General features: G+C 37.5%; 1 protein-coding gene across 7 annotated transcripts in view; it reads left to right on the top strand.

Annotated features, from left to right (window-relative positions):
* Positions 1 to 11973, top strand: part of ASAP1 (ArfGAP with SH3 domain, ankyrin repeat and PH domain 1) — a 459738-nt gene extending 447765 nt beyond the window's left edge. For all 7 annotated transcript variants that reach the window (XM_031947203.1, XM_031947200.1, XM_031947198.1 and 4 more), the window contains 3 exons: positions 785 to 1287; positions 3379 to 3501; positions 8905 to 11973. In XM_031947203.1, coding sequence (XP_031803063.1) covers positions 785 to 1287; positions 3379 to 3501; positions 8905 to 8979 — 701 coding nt within the window. In that variant the 3' untranslated portion in view covers positions 8980 to 11973. The remainder of the gene's footprint in view (positions 1 to 784; positions 1288 to 3378; positions 3502 to 8904) is intronic.
* Positions 11974 to 13504: the final 1531 nt, after the last annotated feature.

The raw sequence follows: 13504 nt of genomic DNA, 5'->3' as shown, positions 1-13504 counted from the left end.
ATCTGCTGAATTCCTACTTATCTTTAATTTTTAAATTAACACTTATTTTTTATTTGAACTTATCAAACAAATAGAATTGGTATTTGCATATGCATAATAGAACAATAGGATTATATATAAAACAGTAAGTCTCTATTAAATAGTTTTCTTTCCTTTTTAAGTATATCATACTGAGAATTATTCAAGGATACTCTGTAGGTATATTTCTCAGTTTAACTTAATAAAAATGACACCATGATCCTATCAAGGAATCTGAAGACTTCTCCTGTGTTATGAGAGGTATGCAGAGGTACCAGTTAAATATGTTCAAGTACAGCCATGCAAAGGGTACTGTTCCCAATCCAATCAAATAGTTTAAGCATAAGAGGAAAAGGACAAAACCCAAATTGAGTAAAATATTTAAAAGTTAGCATTCAAAATAGTCAGACTTGTTTGTTTTATTTTCTCTCTCAACTTACAATGTTATCATTCAATCAACATGTACATTTTCAGTTTCAGCCATTAAATCTGTAAATGGTTTGGATATCTTATTCTTACCTAAATTTTTTATAAAGCCATTGGATACCTGCCAAGCTTCAGGGTTTTTATCTCTTAAAAAACACACTTCATTCAGCATTTGGAAATTCACTTCTCTTTGAAGATATCCCAATACCAATTGTTCAGTTTAGAAAAATGCTATTTAGAATGAGTGCCTTTTAAGATGAATGTGTAGGTGGAAATTTGGATTTACCTGTATGGTGTCATATTTAAGACCAATTTCCTATTTGTTGTTTGCTTTGATCAGTGGCACTAAGGAAAATCGAAACCAGCCATCATCTTTCCATAGACAAATCCAATGTTCCTCCAGAAATCTTTCAGAAATCACCCCAACCACTGGAGCTCCCTCAGAAGCCACAGCCTGGAGACCTGCCTCCTAAACCTCAGCCTACAGAATTGGGCCCTAAACCTCAGATTGGAGATCTGCCCCCTAAACCAGGAGAACTGCCCCCAAAGCCTCAACTTGGAGATTTGCCACCCAAGCCACAACTCTCAGACTTACCTCCAAAACCACAAATAAAAGACCTGCCCCCAAAGCCACAATTAGGAGACTTGCTGGCTAAATCCCAAGCTGGGGAAAGCTCACCGAAGACCCAGCCCTTGGAGTTAAATCAGAAACCCTCCATTACGGATCTCTCTCTAGTTGTCCAGTCTCGGGAGACTCTCCAAAAGCAAGCTTCAGAAGATTCTAATGATCTAACACCCACGCTGCCAGAGACCCCAGTGCCTCTTCCCAGAAAAATTAACACTGTGAGTAAATTACCAAAGGTGGATGTAAAACTGGAAGGGGAACAAAATGAACATTTGAGGATGTTGCGAGTTCTTGTAAATAATGAGGATAAATGGCCTTTCCCAATCATGTCCTGTGGCTAAAGAAAATGGTGGTAATGAACTTGAAAAAGGCTTAATGGAGGAAAGCCGTTTTCAAGTATTTGAAGGAAAAATGGAGATTTGATCTGTCACAAGAGAGGAGAAAATTTAGACAAAGAGGTATTAGCCTTGTTCTCCTTGGTCTGAGAAGGCAAAAGGAGATGCTATGGTAGAAGTTGTCAAAAGGCAAATTTAGATTTGATATAAAGAAAACCTTCCTAACAATTAAAATGATCCATGGGTAATTTCAGAAGGGAGAGAGTGAGGTATCCTTCACTAGAGCTTTTCTTTTCTTTTCTTTTTTTTCCCCTTGCTGAGGCAGTTGGGGTCAAGTGACTTGCCCAAGGTCAAGGAAGTGTTAAGTGGCTGAGGCCATATTTGAACTCAGGTCCTCCTGACTTAAGGCTGATGTTCTATCCACTGCACCACCTAGCTGTCCACTTTACTAGAGCTTTCCAAGCTGCAGCCGGAGGATCACTTGTGGGATATGGAGATGGGGGTTTTGTTCACATATGTATTAAACCAGCTAGATTTCAAGGACATGGGATCATAGAATTACAGTTTTAAATCTAGAAAGGACATGAAAGGTCAGTAGAGTTAAGTTCCTTCCGTTTAGGTGTGAGGAAACCATGGCCAGCAAACCAGACTGTGCCAAGTGATTTTTTTCCCCCAAGGTCACATAGCTATTAAGTGTCTGAAGCTGAATTTGGACTCGGGTATCCTTAACTCCAGGTTCAGTCCTCTTTGCGCTTCCACTTTGCTTCACAAAAAGATCCTTTCCATCTCTGAAATTCTTAATTCTTGAGCCTTTATTCAAGACAAAGAAGTATCCAGTTACAGATATAATTGGGAGCCTATGATCACATTTCAGTATTGTAGAAAGTGAGAGAGTGAAACCCTTCAGCAGCCTTTAAACAAAAAAAAAAAAGAAAAGAAAAGAAAAGAAATGAATAGGGAAGCAAGACAATGTGACCACTTTTTTAGGATACCCTATATATTCTCAACGGGGATCTAAGATAGAGGCAGTCAAATGGTGTAGTGGCTAGAGTGCTGGACCTCGAATCAGGAAGACCCTAGGTCAAATCCTGTCTCAGAAACTCCCTAGCTATGTGACCTTGCGCAAGTCACTTAACCTCTCAGCCTCAGTTTGCTCTTCTATGAAATGGGAATGATTACAGTATCTACCACCCAGAACTGGGAGGACAAAATGAAATAGACATTTACAAAGTATTTCATAAACCTTAAAGTACTGTATTAACTATATTATGATTATAATCATTATTACTTAGTAATTGACCTTCTAGCTATGTCTCACTAATTTCTGCAGAAACTATGAATTCCCACCGAACTTCTTTCTTGGTTTCATTTTGCATAAATTGTTTTGGCCAATGAGCCGGGTCCATATTTAGAATCCACATTTAGATTTCTCTGTTTCCTTGTTTCTGTTTGCAAAGGAAGACAGAAAACCTACTCCCCAAAAAAACTCAAGTCAGAATTGATCAAAAATGAAAACTCTAAAAATGAAGGCGAGCACAGTAAATCCTTCCAAATCTTAGTGAAAAAGTATAGACAAGCTGCTTCCTTTTCCTTGTTTTGCACTAGCCTGTTTCTTCCTGGTAAAGACAATTTTGTGAGACTCATGAAATCGTTAACGCTTGATATTAAATATGCAGAAGTTGCACATTTCTGTCGACATCATCTTTTCCTGAAGCATTTTTAGATAGTTCTATAATTTCAACGAGCTCATGTTGCTGGATGTAAGGGTGGGAGTAGGGGAAGGAAGAAGGCAGGACAAAGATCTGACTTGTTGTAAAAGAAGTAAAGCCAATTCTACCTCCACAGTGTTTACTTTTTCACCAGAATTAAAAAAAAAAAAAGGCAGTGAGTCAAGTTCCCTGGTAATGCTCCACCACGTTCCATGTCTCTCTTTATCTGGCTCTTCCAGCTAAAACTCCATTTTATTTATTTAAGGGGAAGAACAAAGTGAGGAGAGTGAAAACCATTTATGACTGTCAGGCCGACAATGATGATGAGCTCACATTTATAGAAGGAGAAGTGATTATTGTCACTGGTGAAGAAGACCAAGAGTGGTGGGTAAGTGTGTCCCCTGGAACAGTTAAAGGCTGCAGAAATATCATCTGCTCTGGTCTTTATACTACAGTAGCCATTTGCTCTGGATACTTGTTTTGCTCTCACTTGCTGGTCTTGCATCATTCATCTTATAGAGCCATCATTTGGGAAGTCATGTGAATCCTATTCAATACCCTGCTTTTAATTTGTATGGAATGAGTGAGATAGATTATTTGCTAAATGCAGAATGCCAATTACTCATACTGTAGCATCTTTAAAGCCTGAAAGAAGTCTCAGAGGCAAGTTTCCACTCCTGTGGGAGAACCCAGTGCTCCTCAACAATCTTAATTTCATGTTTGCCTAGCAGAATGTTCTGTTCCTATGAAAATGGTCAAAAAAAGCAGTTTTTTGACACAACATAGTGATTCTTGTTGTTGTTGTTGCTGTTGGGGTTAAGTGATTTGTCCAAGGTCACATAGCCAGGAAGTGGTAAGTGTCTAAGATCAGATTTGAACTCAAGTCTTCCTGACTTCAGGGCTGATGGTCTATCCACTGCGCCACCTAGCCACCCCCATAGTGATTCTTTAATGATAAGCAAGCCCTCTAAAACTGTATGCTAGATACTGGGAATACAAGGACCCCTTCTCGCCCCCAAAAAAAGTCCCTGACTTCAAGGAGTTTACATTCTAGCAAGTACAAAATACATACAAATTCAATATACAGTGATTTCAAAATGTGAAGGCACTAGCAACTTTTGCACATCAGAAAAATTTTCATCTTCATAGCCACAATAATAGATAACCTATAAAACTTATCTGTAGCTAACGTATATAAATATATACAATAATATATTTGATTGATTATATATATTACACATGATTTGTAAATATATATAAAACACAAATTGTTGGGGGAGAGGGGAGAGAGAGAGAGAGAGAGAGAGAGAGAGAGAGAGAGAGAGAGAGAGAGAGAAAGAGAGAGATATAACTGTGTGCCAGGCACTATGCTAAGCACCTTATAATTATTGTCTCCTGTAAGCCTGGTAGATAAGTGCTACTTTTATCCCCATTTTATAGATGAGCAAACGAGGCAAATAGGTTAAGTGGCTTACCCAAGGTCCCATAGCTAGTCTGAAGCCAAATTTGATATCGGGGTCTTCCTAACTCCAAACCTGATATTCTGTTCACTGCATCATCCAGCTACCCAAGTCGCATGCAAAAGACCACCACTGAGATGAATTTTAAAGCAAACTAAGAATTTCAAAAATAGGAGATAAGGAGGAAATGTATTCTGGGTAGAAGGAACAATTCTTTGCAAAAGGGCAGAGAGATTTTGACCTAGAATGCAAATTCCAATGCATGTGACCACTTCAGCAGATTTGTTATTCACACTCATTAGGACCTAGTTTTAGTCTGTGAAGGGGAATGATATGCCATAAACCTGGAAAGATAGACTAGAACCAAAATGTTAATAGTTTTTAAAGCCAAACAAAAGACTTTTCCCCCTTACCCTAAAGGTATATAAGAATCCACTCGATTAGAACTTTTTGAGCAAGGGAATCACATTGTCACACTCATACTTCAGGAATATTTCTTTGTAAGCTGTGGAGACTGGGTTGGAAAGGGAAAAGAAATTCAAGAGAGGAACTGTTTTGAATATCTCCAGTATTTGGCTTAGTATATAGTAAGTGCTTAATAAATGCTTGGTTGATTTATTGAGCTATCGGAGCTCACTAGGAGAAGAAGATATAGTGAGGGAGTCCAGGACTCATGCCACAGTTAGGGAGTGGGTTGCAAACAGTGATCCATCCAAGGAGACAGACGAGGTACAATCAGGCAAGTAGTAAAATAAGCCAAAACCCACTGAGCAAAGTGAGTGGTCAGCCCCTTTAAGTGCTACAAATAGATCTAGAAGTATAATACTAAGAAAAAATCACTAGATTTGGCACCTAAACTATCATCAATAAATTTGAAGAAAGACATTTTAATGAATTTGGAAGTTAGAAGCCTAATTTCAAGTGATTGAGAAGTGAGGGGAGAAAAAGTGAAGGTAATGTGAATAAGCACCTTTTCTTAGGAACTTGACTGTGAAAAAGGATGAGTAATACAAAGAGAATGAGCCTAAGGAAATGGTAGAATCAAGTGTGGATTCTTCTATGATGAGGAAAACTCGAACATGTCCTTAGGGAGAAAAGGAGTCATATGGATTGGCTGAAATTACAGCTGAGCCAAGATAATTTATTGATAAGAACAAGCTTTGTTTCTCTCTTTAAGGGAAAAAAAAAAGAGCTCTTTTGGAGGGACTAATTTACTAACATTTATTGACAAGGGACCCTTCAGTTGTTTTTTTTAAAGTGGTTTTCCTCCCTTTTTTTTTGACAGAATTGAGTGTTTATGGTTTACTCTTCTACAAAAAAGTCTTAAGTCTAGATCACAAGGGATTAGGGTGGGTAATCAATGGTTTTTCTGCAGGTCATGAAGCTGGTGCCTCTAGCCAGGGGTTCTTAGATAATGTGGGATGAGCACATAAAATCAAATTCTTAGGGGAACCTATTTTCCTGTTTCTTTTAATTGCCATAAGTCAAATAAGTATGAAAAATAATAGTAGGAGCTTATGTTTAACATAATACCACATATTTTACAAAGCAGTTTTCTTACAATAAATAATTGAAATGCAGATTAAAGAACAGTGAATTTGGAACTAGGATATTTGGTTTTGAGGCACAACTAAGTCCCTTCCCATTTCTAAGCCTCAGTTTTCTCATCTATATAGTAGAACTGAAAATACTTTATCTCATAGGAGTACTACAGAAGGGTTTAACAAGCTCTGAGAAGGAGGAAACAAGCTTTATTAAGCAAATACTTTGTGCCAGGAACCATACTAACTGCTTTTAAAATATCTCATTTGATCCTCACAATAGTTCTGTGAGATGGGTACACTTATTATCCTCATTTTTATAGATAAAGAAACTGAAGCAAAAGTTAGGGCTTGCCCGTAGTCACAGTGTCTGAGACCTGGTTTGAAATGATTATTATTATTCCCACTTTACAAATGAGAAAACTGAAACCCAGTTAAGTTTAACTTATAACTGGTGCCAAAGCTATCAATGTCATGTAGGTGATACACAGTGGTCCAAGAACACTGAGCTGGGTGATATCTTCATTATGCATAATTGATGGAGGTCAGTCTTAGAATCAAGGAGATGGGGCTTCAAATCTTGCCTCTAACACTTAAGTAGCTCTTTGCTTTGGTCGACTCACTTAGTCTCTTAATCCCCAGTTTACTTATCCATTAAAAGAGGAAACAAAAGGTTATTGAGGATCAAATAAAATAATCTGTATAAAGCACTTTGCCGACTTTAAAATGCTATATAAATATGAGACATTATGATTTTTAAGCCTTTTTCTTTACAACAACCCTGTGAGGTAGGTAAGCAGCCATCAGAAACATCCCCAAATGAATCTCTCTCAGTGTTTAACCCATGGCCCTATATGGAATAAGGCAAGATAGATTTCCTATTTTAAACTAACACCCATATTTCCTCTTCCTCCACCCTTCTGCTTTTCAGGTTGCTGAATGCTTTTCTCTTTGCATTAACTAGATCCCAAAGAAAGAAAGGAATGGCACAGAGCCCTGAGCTAGTGGTTTACACAGCATATGTTGAGACTTCCATAAGCCATTGTGGAACACAGGGTAGGAGGAAGAAGCATTGGGCCAGGAATCAAGAGACCTCAATCTAGAAGACTGACTTTATGTGTAATCTTAGGCAAATAGCAATATAGCAGTATAGGTGTGGAGTATTAGACTTGCAGTCAGGAAGGCAGCTTCGGTTCATATCATACCCTGAACACTTACTAGCTTTATTACCTTGGGCAATTACTTAACCTCCCTGGGTCTCAGTTTTCTCACACATAAAATGGGGCTAATACAATCTGTAATACTGATTTCACAGATTTGTTGAAAGATTCAAATGAGATACCTCCTGTAAAGGATTTTGCAAATTTTATGTTGCTAAGTAAATGCCAGGTTCTTTAAAAGTCACTTTATTTCTTGGGTCCTCAGTCTTTTCCTCCTTAAAGTGAGGGCATAGAATCAATAAAACCCAGAGGCGTTATAGATCTTTGACTCTGGTGTTTAATTTTTACACACTGAAGGCAGGTTGATATGGTAGATAGGTGGCTGATCTTATAGTTAGAAAAACCCAGATTCAAGTACTACCTCTAACTCATAACTCTGAGATCTTAGATAAGTCATCTAACTTCTCAGTACACTGGGAATGTGGAAGAGCTCAACTTGATCTCACTGATTCTAGAGAACAAAACCAGGAGCAATGGGTATCAGCTGCCAGTTAAACATACCAAACCCTTTCATGACATTCCTGTGAAATAAAGTATTTTCAGTCCCACTATACAGTTTAAAAGCTGTCTAAAGGGGGACAGCTAGGTGGTACATTTGGATAGAGCACCAACTCTGAAGTCAGGAGGACCTGAGTTCAAATCTGGCCTCAGACACTTAACACTTCCTAGCTGTGTAATCCTGGACAAATCACTTAACCCCAATTTCCTCAGGGGGTGGGGGGAAAAAAAAAGCTGTCCAAAAGTGCAATGGACTACCTGAGAGATGATGAGCTCCTCTTTCCTGTAGGTCTTCAAACAGAGGTTAGATAACCACTTATTTTTTGTTTTTTGTTTTTTATTTAATAGCCTTTTATTTACAGGTTATATGTATGGGTAACTTTACAGCATTAACAATTGCCAAAACTCTTGTTCCAATTTTTCACCTCTTATCCCCCACCCCCTCCCCCAGATGGCAGGATGACCAGTATATGAGATAACCACTTGTTAAGTCTTATGAAAAGGATTTCTTTCTTATATAAGCTAAACTAAGTCAGTTTTTTTTTTTTTTTAACTTTCCCCCCCTCTCTTTTGTCCTCATTTGGCAGTCTGGTAAAGCCTATGGACCCCTTCTCAGAATAATATTTTTAGATGTAAGTGCATAGATCAAGGAAGAAATCAGTATATTGTAATGAAGTTATCAAAGTATTTTGTTTTATTTGTTTTTGCTTTTTGGAGGCTTTTGGGGTTAAATGACTGTCTCATATTGTCTGCAATCAAATTTGCACTCAGGTCTTCCTGATTCCAGGGCCAGTATTTTGTCCATATTCAGATATTTTGAAATAAATTCATAAACTCAAGGTTAAGGCTACATATGTAATAAGATCCTTTACAATTTTAAAATTCTTTAAAAACTTAAATTAGAGATCAGTTGCTGTTCTACTTTGGCAAAGAGTTTTACCATTCTGAGGAGAGCCTCTCTTCCACCCACTCCCTACCCAAGTAGTCACTGGTCTGGGCCAAAAGCAAATCACTGATTTGTGGAGGAATTACGAAATTTCCAACCTGACTGATGTGTATTCTTTCTTTACAGATTGGGCACATCGAAGGACATCCAGAGAGGAAAGGGGTCTTCCCTGTGTCCTTTGTACACATCTTGTCCGACTAGCAAAAAATCTTGGAGCATTGCATATCATACATGCAAGACGGGCTTTTTAGCAAAAGCAGACGGCTGCCGCCTCCTTGTAATCCTGTGCACAATGTGTATATAGCTGCTGTTACAGAATACAAAACTCATTTAAGGTCACCTCATGAGGTGAATTATATTATGTATTGTAAATATACTGTGTTATTCCGCCTTTGCCAGTATTAAGGTAGCCTTGGAATCTGGCACGCCTTATTGGGTTTGCTGAAGCCATCCTCGGCATCTAGCACTTACATTTCTGTCTATGCGTTTAAAACAAAATCAAAAACAAACAAAAAAAAGTGTATGAACTTCTAGCTTTCCAAATAGAGGTGGTCTTGATCAACAATTGAAATGCATAGAATGGACTCTTTGTTCCTAACGATTCAGTATTCTCAATTATGTGACTAAAAAAAAATTAGTGGAGAGTTAGATTCTGTTTTCCAAGCAAACCATTTACATTCATTACAGATGAGCCTGCAGTTATCAGTGTATACAGTTTACAGCTATGAAACCCACTTTGGTATTTATTACAGAAAGTGCTCAGTTACATGTAAGTATTATTCTTTCTGAGAAATGTTCACCGACCTTCCAGCTCTCCATGGCATATTAAGATGCTCATAGCCTAGTTCGTGTTTAAGAATGGTGAATTTATACCATTCCATGGTTAGTGCCCCTGTGATATTACCTCATGATACAAAAAGAACATATACCCCATGATGATTTTAGCAAAAGTTTAAAATCTCTAAGTACGGTTTCCTAAAGGTCTCTTTCATTAAATGTTCAATAACCAAGGACTGCTAGAAAATATTAGTGTTTACATTATGCATGCATTTAGAAGCTTATCTGAAACTTACCTTTTATAAAGGAATAGTATGCTAAGTTAAAATACAATGTTAACTTTATTTTTTAAATTTGATTACAATTAAAACAGAAACATTAGATCACAATAGTATTGATTTATAATCAATTGGCCTTCTTGGAAAATGACTTTACATATTCTATTACAAGTCAATGTCCTCAGCCTTGTCAAAGTGAAAATCCACTGATTTCAGATTATATCCTTCATTTTTGGACACAGATTTTTCCTTCCTGGAAGTCACCCATTGGAGACTTTCAAGAGCAGCTCCCTACCCCCTTTTTTTCTTACCCGCGATCTTCATTAATCTAAAGTTCCAAATAATAGTTTATTCACTCAAAACACTAGCCAATACACCAATCACCTTCTAGTCAATTCATAACTGGGGTCCTAAAAGCTGCTATGAATTGCACTGTGACCAAATACATTTCCTGAAGTGAACTCATTGCATTCAGTTTTCTTTTCATTCCAGCGGTTTATTAGATCATTAAGGACACGTCTGTTTATTTTGGTTCCTCCTTATATCAGTCTTAATTCTGGAACAAAATGTGATAGTCTTATTCTACAATCGCTGCCACTGTCACTTGCCTCTGAGTCTCTCTCATGAGTGGTTCTGGCATTCCATTTGCTTAAACTATTTTGGCAGTGGCATATAAAACTAATATTTTTAAGCAGATAGTCTTGGCAGCTAGTGAGAAATTTTTGTTTCACAAAAGCACAACTCCAAACAAAAACCTTTAGAAGAGTCTACTTAGCCCAGCTGAAAGTGCTCGGTGAATATTAATGTAGTTCTCTGTAAATGGTTAGTACAGAAACTTCAATCATGGCCTAATAAAAATTGTTTGAAGAAACATGCAAATTATTTTACAGTTGGTAACAGAAAATGATTTTTAAAGTAATTTCTTCATCAGTGACATGACTTAAGAGGCAGCTTGGTACAGCAGAAGGAACTCTAGACTTTAGGGTCAAGAAGCAGATTCAAATTATGTTCTGATTACTTGCTCGCTGTGTGACATGAGTGAATCACTTCACTCAGCCTTCTGACCCTTGATTTAGGAGTCAGTGTGATATAGTGAAAAGAGCACCAGACTCTGGAGTCAGAAGACTTGGGTTTAAATCCCATATTTGCTATTCACTAACTGTGTGACCTTGAACAAATGGTTTGATCCCTGTGGCCATCCATTTCTACATCTATAAAATGAGATGGTCCCTTCTGAGTCATGTGATTGGATGATGACAAGAGTTCGTTTCCAAACCAAAAGGAATATACCAGGAGCAAACAAACCCAACGGTGTCCACTCTACAGCAGTACCCACCTCAGTACGTTGGCTCTACTGGGTTTCCAAAAGAAACCATGAGTTTATTTAGCATTCCATATGACTTATACAGTGTTTTAAGTTACATTAAAGAACAAGTTTAATGATCTCTGTGGTCTAGTGTATTTTCAGGTGATCTTAAAATAAACTGGTTTAAAAAAATAATGACAACCAAACCTATAAAGACTACATGTGCAAAGTACCATGGAGTCAACTCTATTCTTTGTCATTTCTTCTGAAGGAACATCTCTAGGCTTATTAAATTTTTTTTTAATGAGACAGTGTTTCCAGCAGAAACTGACTTTTTCTGTATTCCAGCTTACTGTGGGACATAGGAAAACTAGGTCGGGATATCTTTTTTGATCTTGATTGAGTTTAAATCAGATATTGTACCTAAACTCAGTGAGCCACTATCTGCAATTTTGTACATGACATAGTATTTTGGAGGTATGGAAACTTATAGACAAAAAAAAATTAGCTAATTAGTTGTTTTTATTTTTCCCCCAGAGGGGAAACAATGTTCTGCAAATAGTATGTGTCTTATTTTACTGTTGAACGGCGATTGCTATTTATTTTTTTATTGCCTAGAACATCTACATGTTGTGTATAGGAACCTTGATCTGGTCAAGCCACCAGTTAAATTTCAACTTCTCATCTAAATGTTAAAGTTCAAACATCAGTACACTTGTCATTTCACAGGTATTTAATGTGACATTTTTTTTCCAGTACTGTATGTGTTCATTTCTACTTTTTTTAAATATTTAAAATTGCTTTTAAATAAACATATTCTCAGTTGATCCCACACATCTGAACCCTGCCCCTTTGTTTAGTGGAGCAAGAGACTTGGGTCATATCCCAGCCTTGATTCTTAATCTCAATTTTGTGTGACCAGGGGCAAGTAGGTTCACCTCACTCATCATCAGTTTTCCCATCTCTAAAATGAGAGAGTTAGGCTTGTAAAGGACTCTTCCAGCTCTTAAATATCCTGTGTACCTTGTTGGGTTATAGAAAATTCTGTACATTTGAAAAAATTATAAAAATATTGAACTATTATTGGCAACAATTTCTCTAGCTGAAGAGAATTAAAAACTCATCCAAAGGGTGCTTTGGGGGATGCAGGCTGGAAAGGTCGTTTCCAGCCCTCTTAGGTAAAATCTTGCTATATCATAAAGTATATAGTAGCCCATATGAAACATGAGCACTGCCATTTTGTCCCATTTTTCTCAGGGCATTAAGCAAGTACAGACAGTCTAGACCAGATGGCCAAATACCCCCATGGCCTGAAGGAGATTAAAATACAATTGGGGGATATTTAACAAAATAAATAAACATATAATAAAACATAGATAATGTTAGTATGTGGTTTTCTGAGTCATTTTGCATCCAACAGATCCTTATGGATAGCTGAGTGGGGACCCTATGTTCATTTGAGTTTAATAACACTGACCTAGATGACTGTTTTTGGGCCTGACAAGTCAGTTAAATTTTAATACTAAGCTGATGATGACATTTCCTATTACAGAAAGATCACTACCCCTCTCTTAACCTCAGTTGCCTCATCTACAAAATTGGGATTGGCCAAGATGATCTGACCTCTAAGGCCCCTTCTAGTTCTGGAAGTTTCATGATCCTACAATATCTCTGGTTTGGTTTAGGAAACCAGATTGTTGATGCAAAGAAGGCCTCCAGCACATTCCATAGATCTATTGAGGATAGAAGGTAGAAACATATAAGGAAGATGGGAAAGGCTAAAACCTGGACAAGTGGAGAGACTATCCACATGATGACCCAAAAGATTTGTTGAAGTATATGGGTTAATGCAGCATACCTATCCACAGTAGCTGACTGTTCCCATGCAGTGACTCAAAGGCAAGCCACATGAGAACACCCACAGACTTTTTCTAAGTAACCATGAAATCAAGAGTAGTTTGGTGCAGTGGGTAGACTGCTAAATTTGGAGCTGAGAGCCTGGGGAAGCTTGGATAATTTACTTAATGTCTCTTTAGTTTTCCCTTCTGAGAGGTTTGGACCAGATGAGCTCTGAGATCCTTTCTAATTGTAAATTTGTGCTTGGTCTCGAGCAAAGATCTGAAGACTTTTTGTGTCTCATAGACACTTTTGTCAGTCTGGCGAAAACCTTTGGTCCCTTCTCGGTGTGTTTTTAAATTGCAGAGCATAGTAAAAATAAAGATGCATTTTTTACCATCCAAGTTTATGGATTCACTGAAATCTGTCCACAAACCCCAGATTAAGAATCACTAAAATAACTGCAATTGCATCTTTATTCAGGAAGCTTGAGAGCATTCTCCCCACACAAGACACACGCTGCAGTCAA

The sequence above is a fragment of the Sarcophilus harrisii genome, chromosome 1, assembly GCF_902635505.1.
Source record: "Sarcophilus harrisii chromosome 1, mSarHar1.11, whole genome shotgun sequence".
Lineage (NCBI taxonomy): Eukaryota > Metazoa > Chordata > Mammalia > Dasyuromorphia > Dasyuridae > Sarcophilus > Sarcophilus harrisii.
Note: the sequence above shows the minus strand (reverse complement) of the source record. Positions and strands in the feature narration are given on the sequence as shown.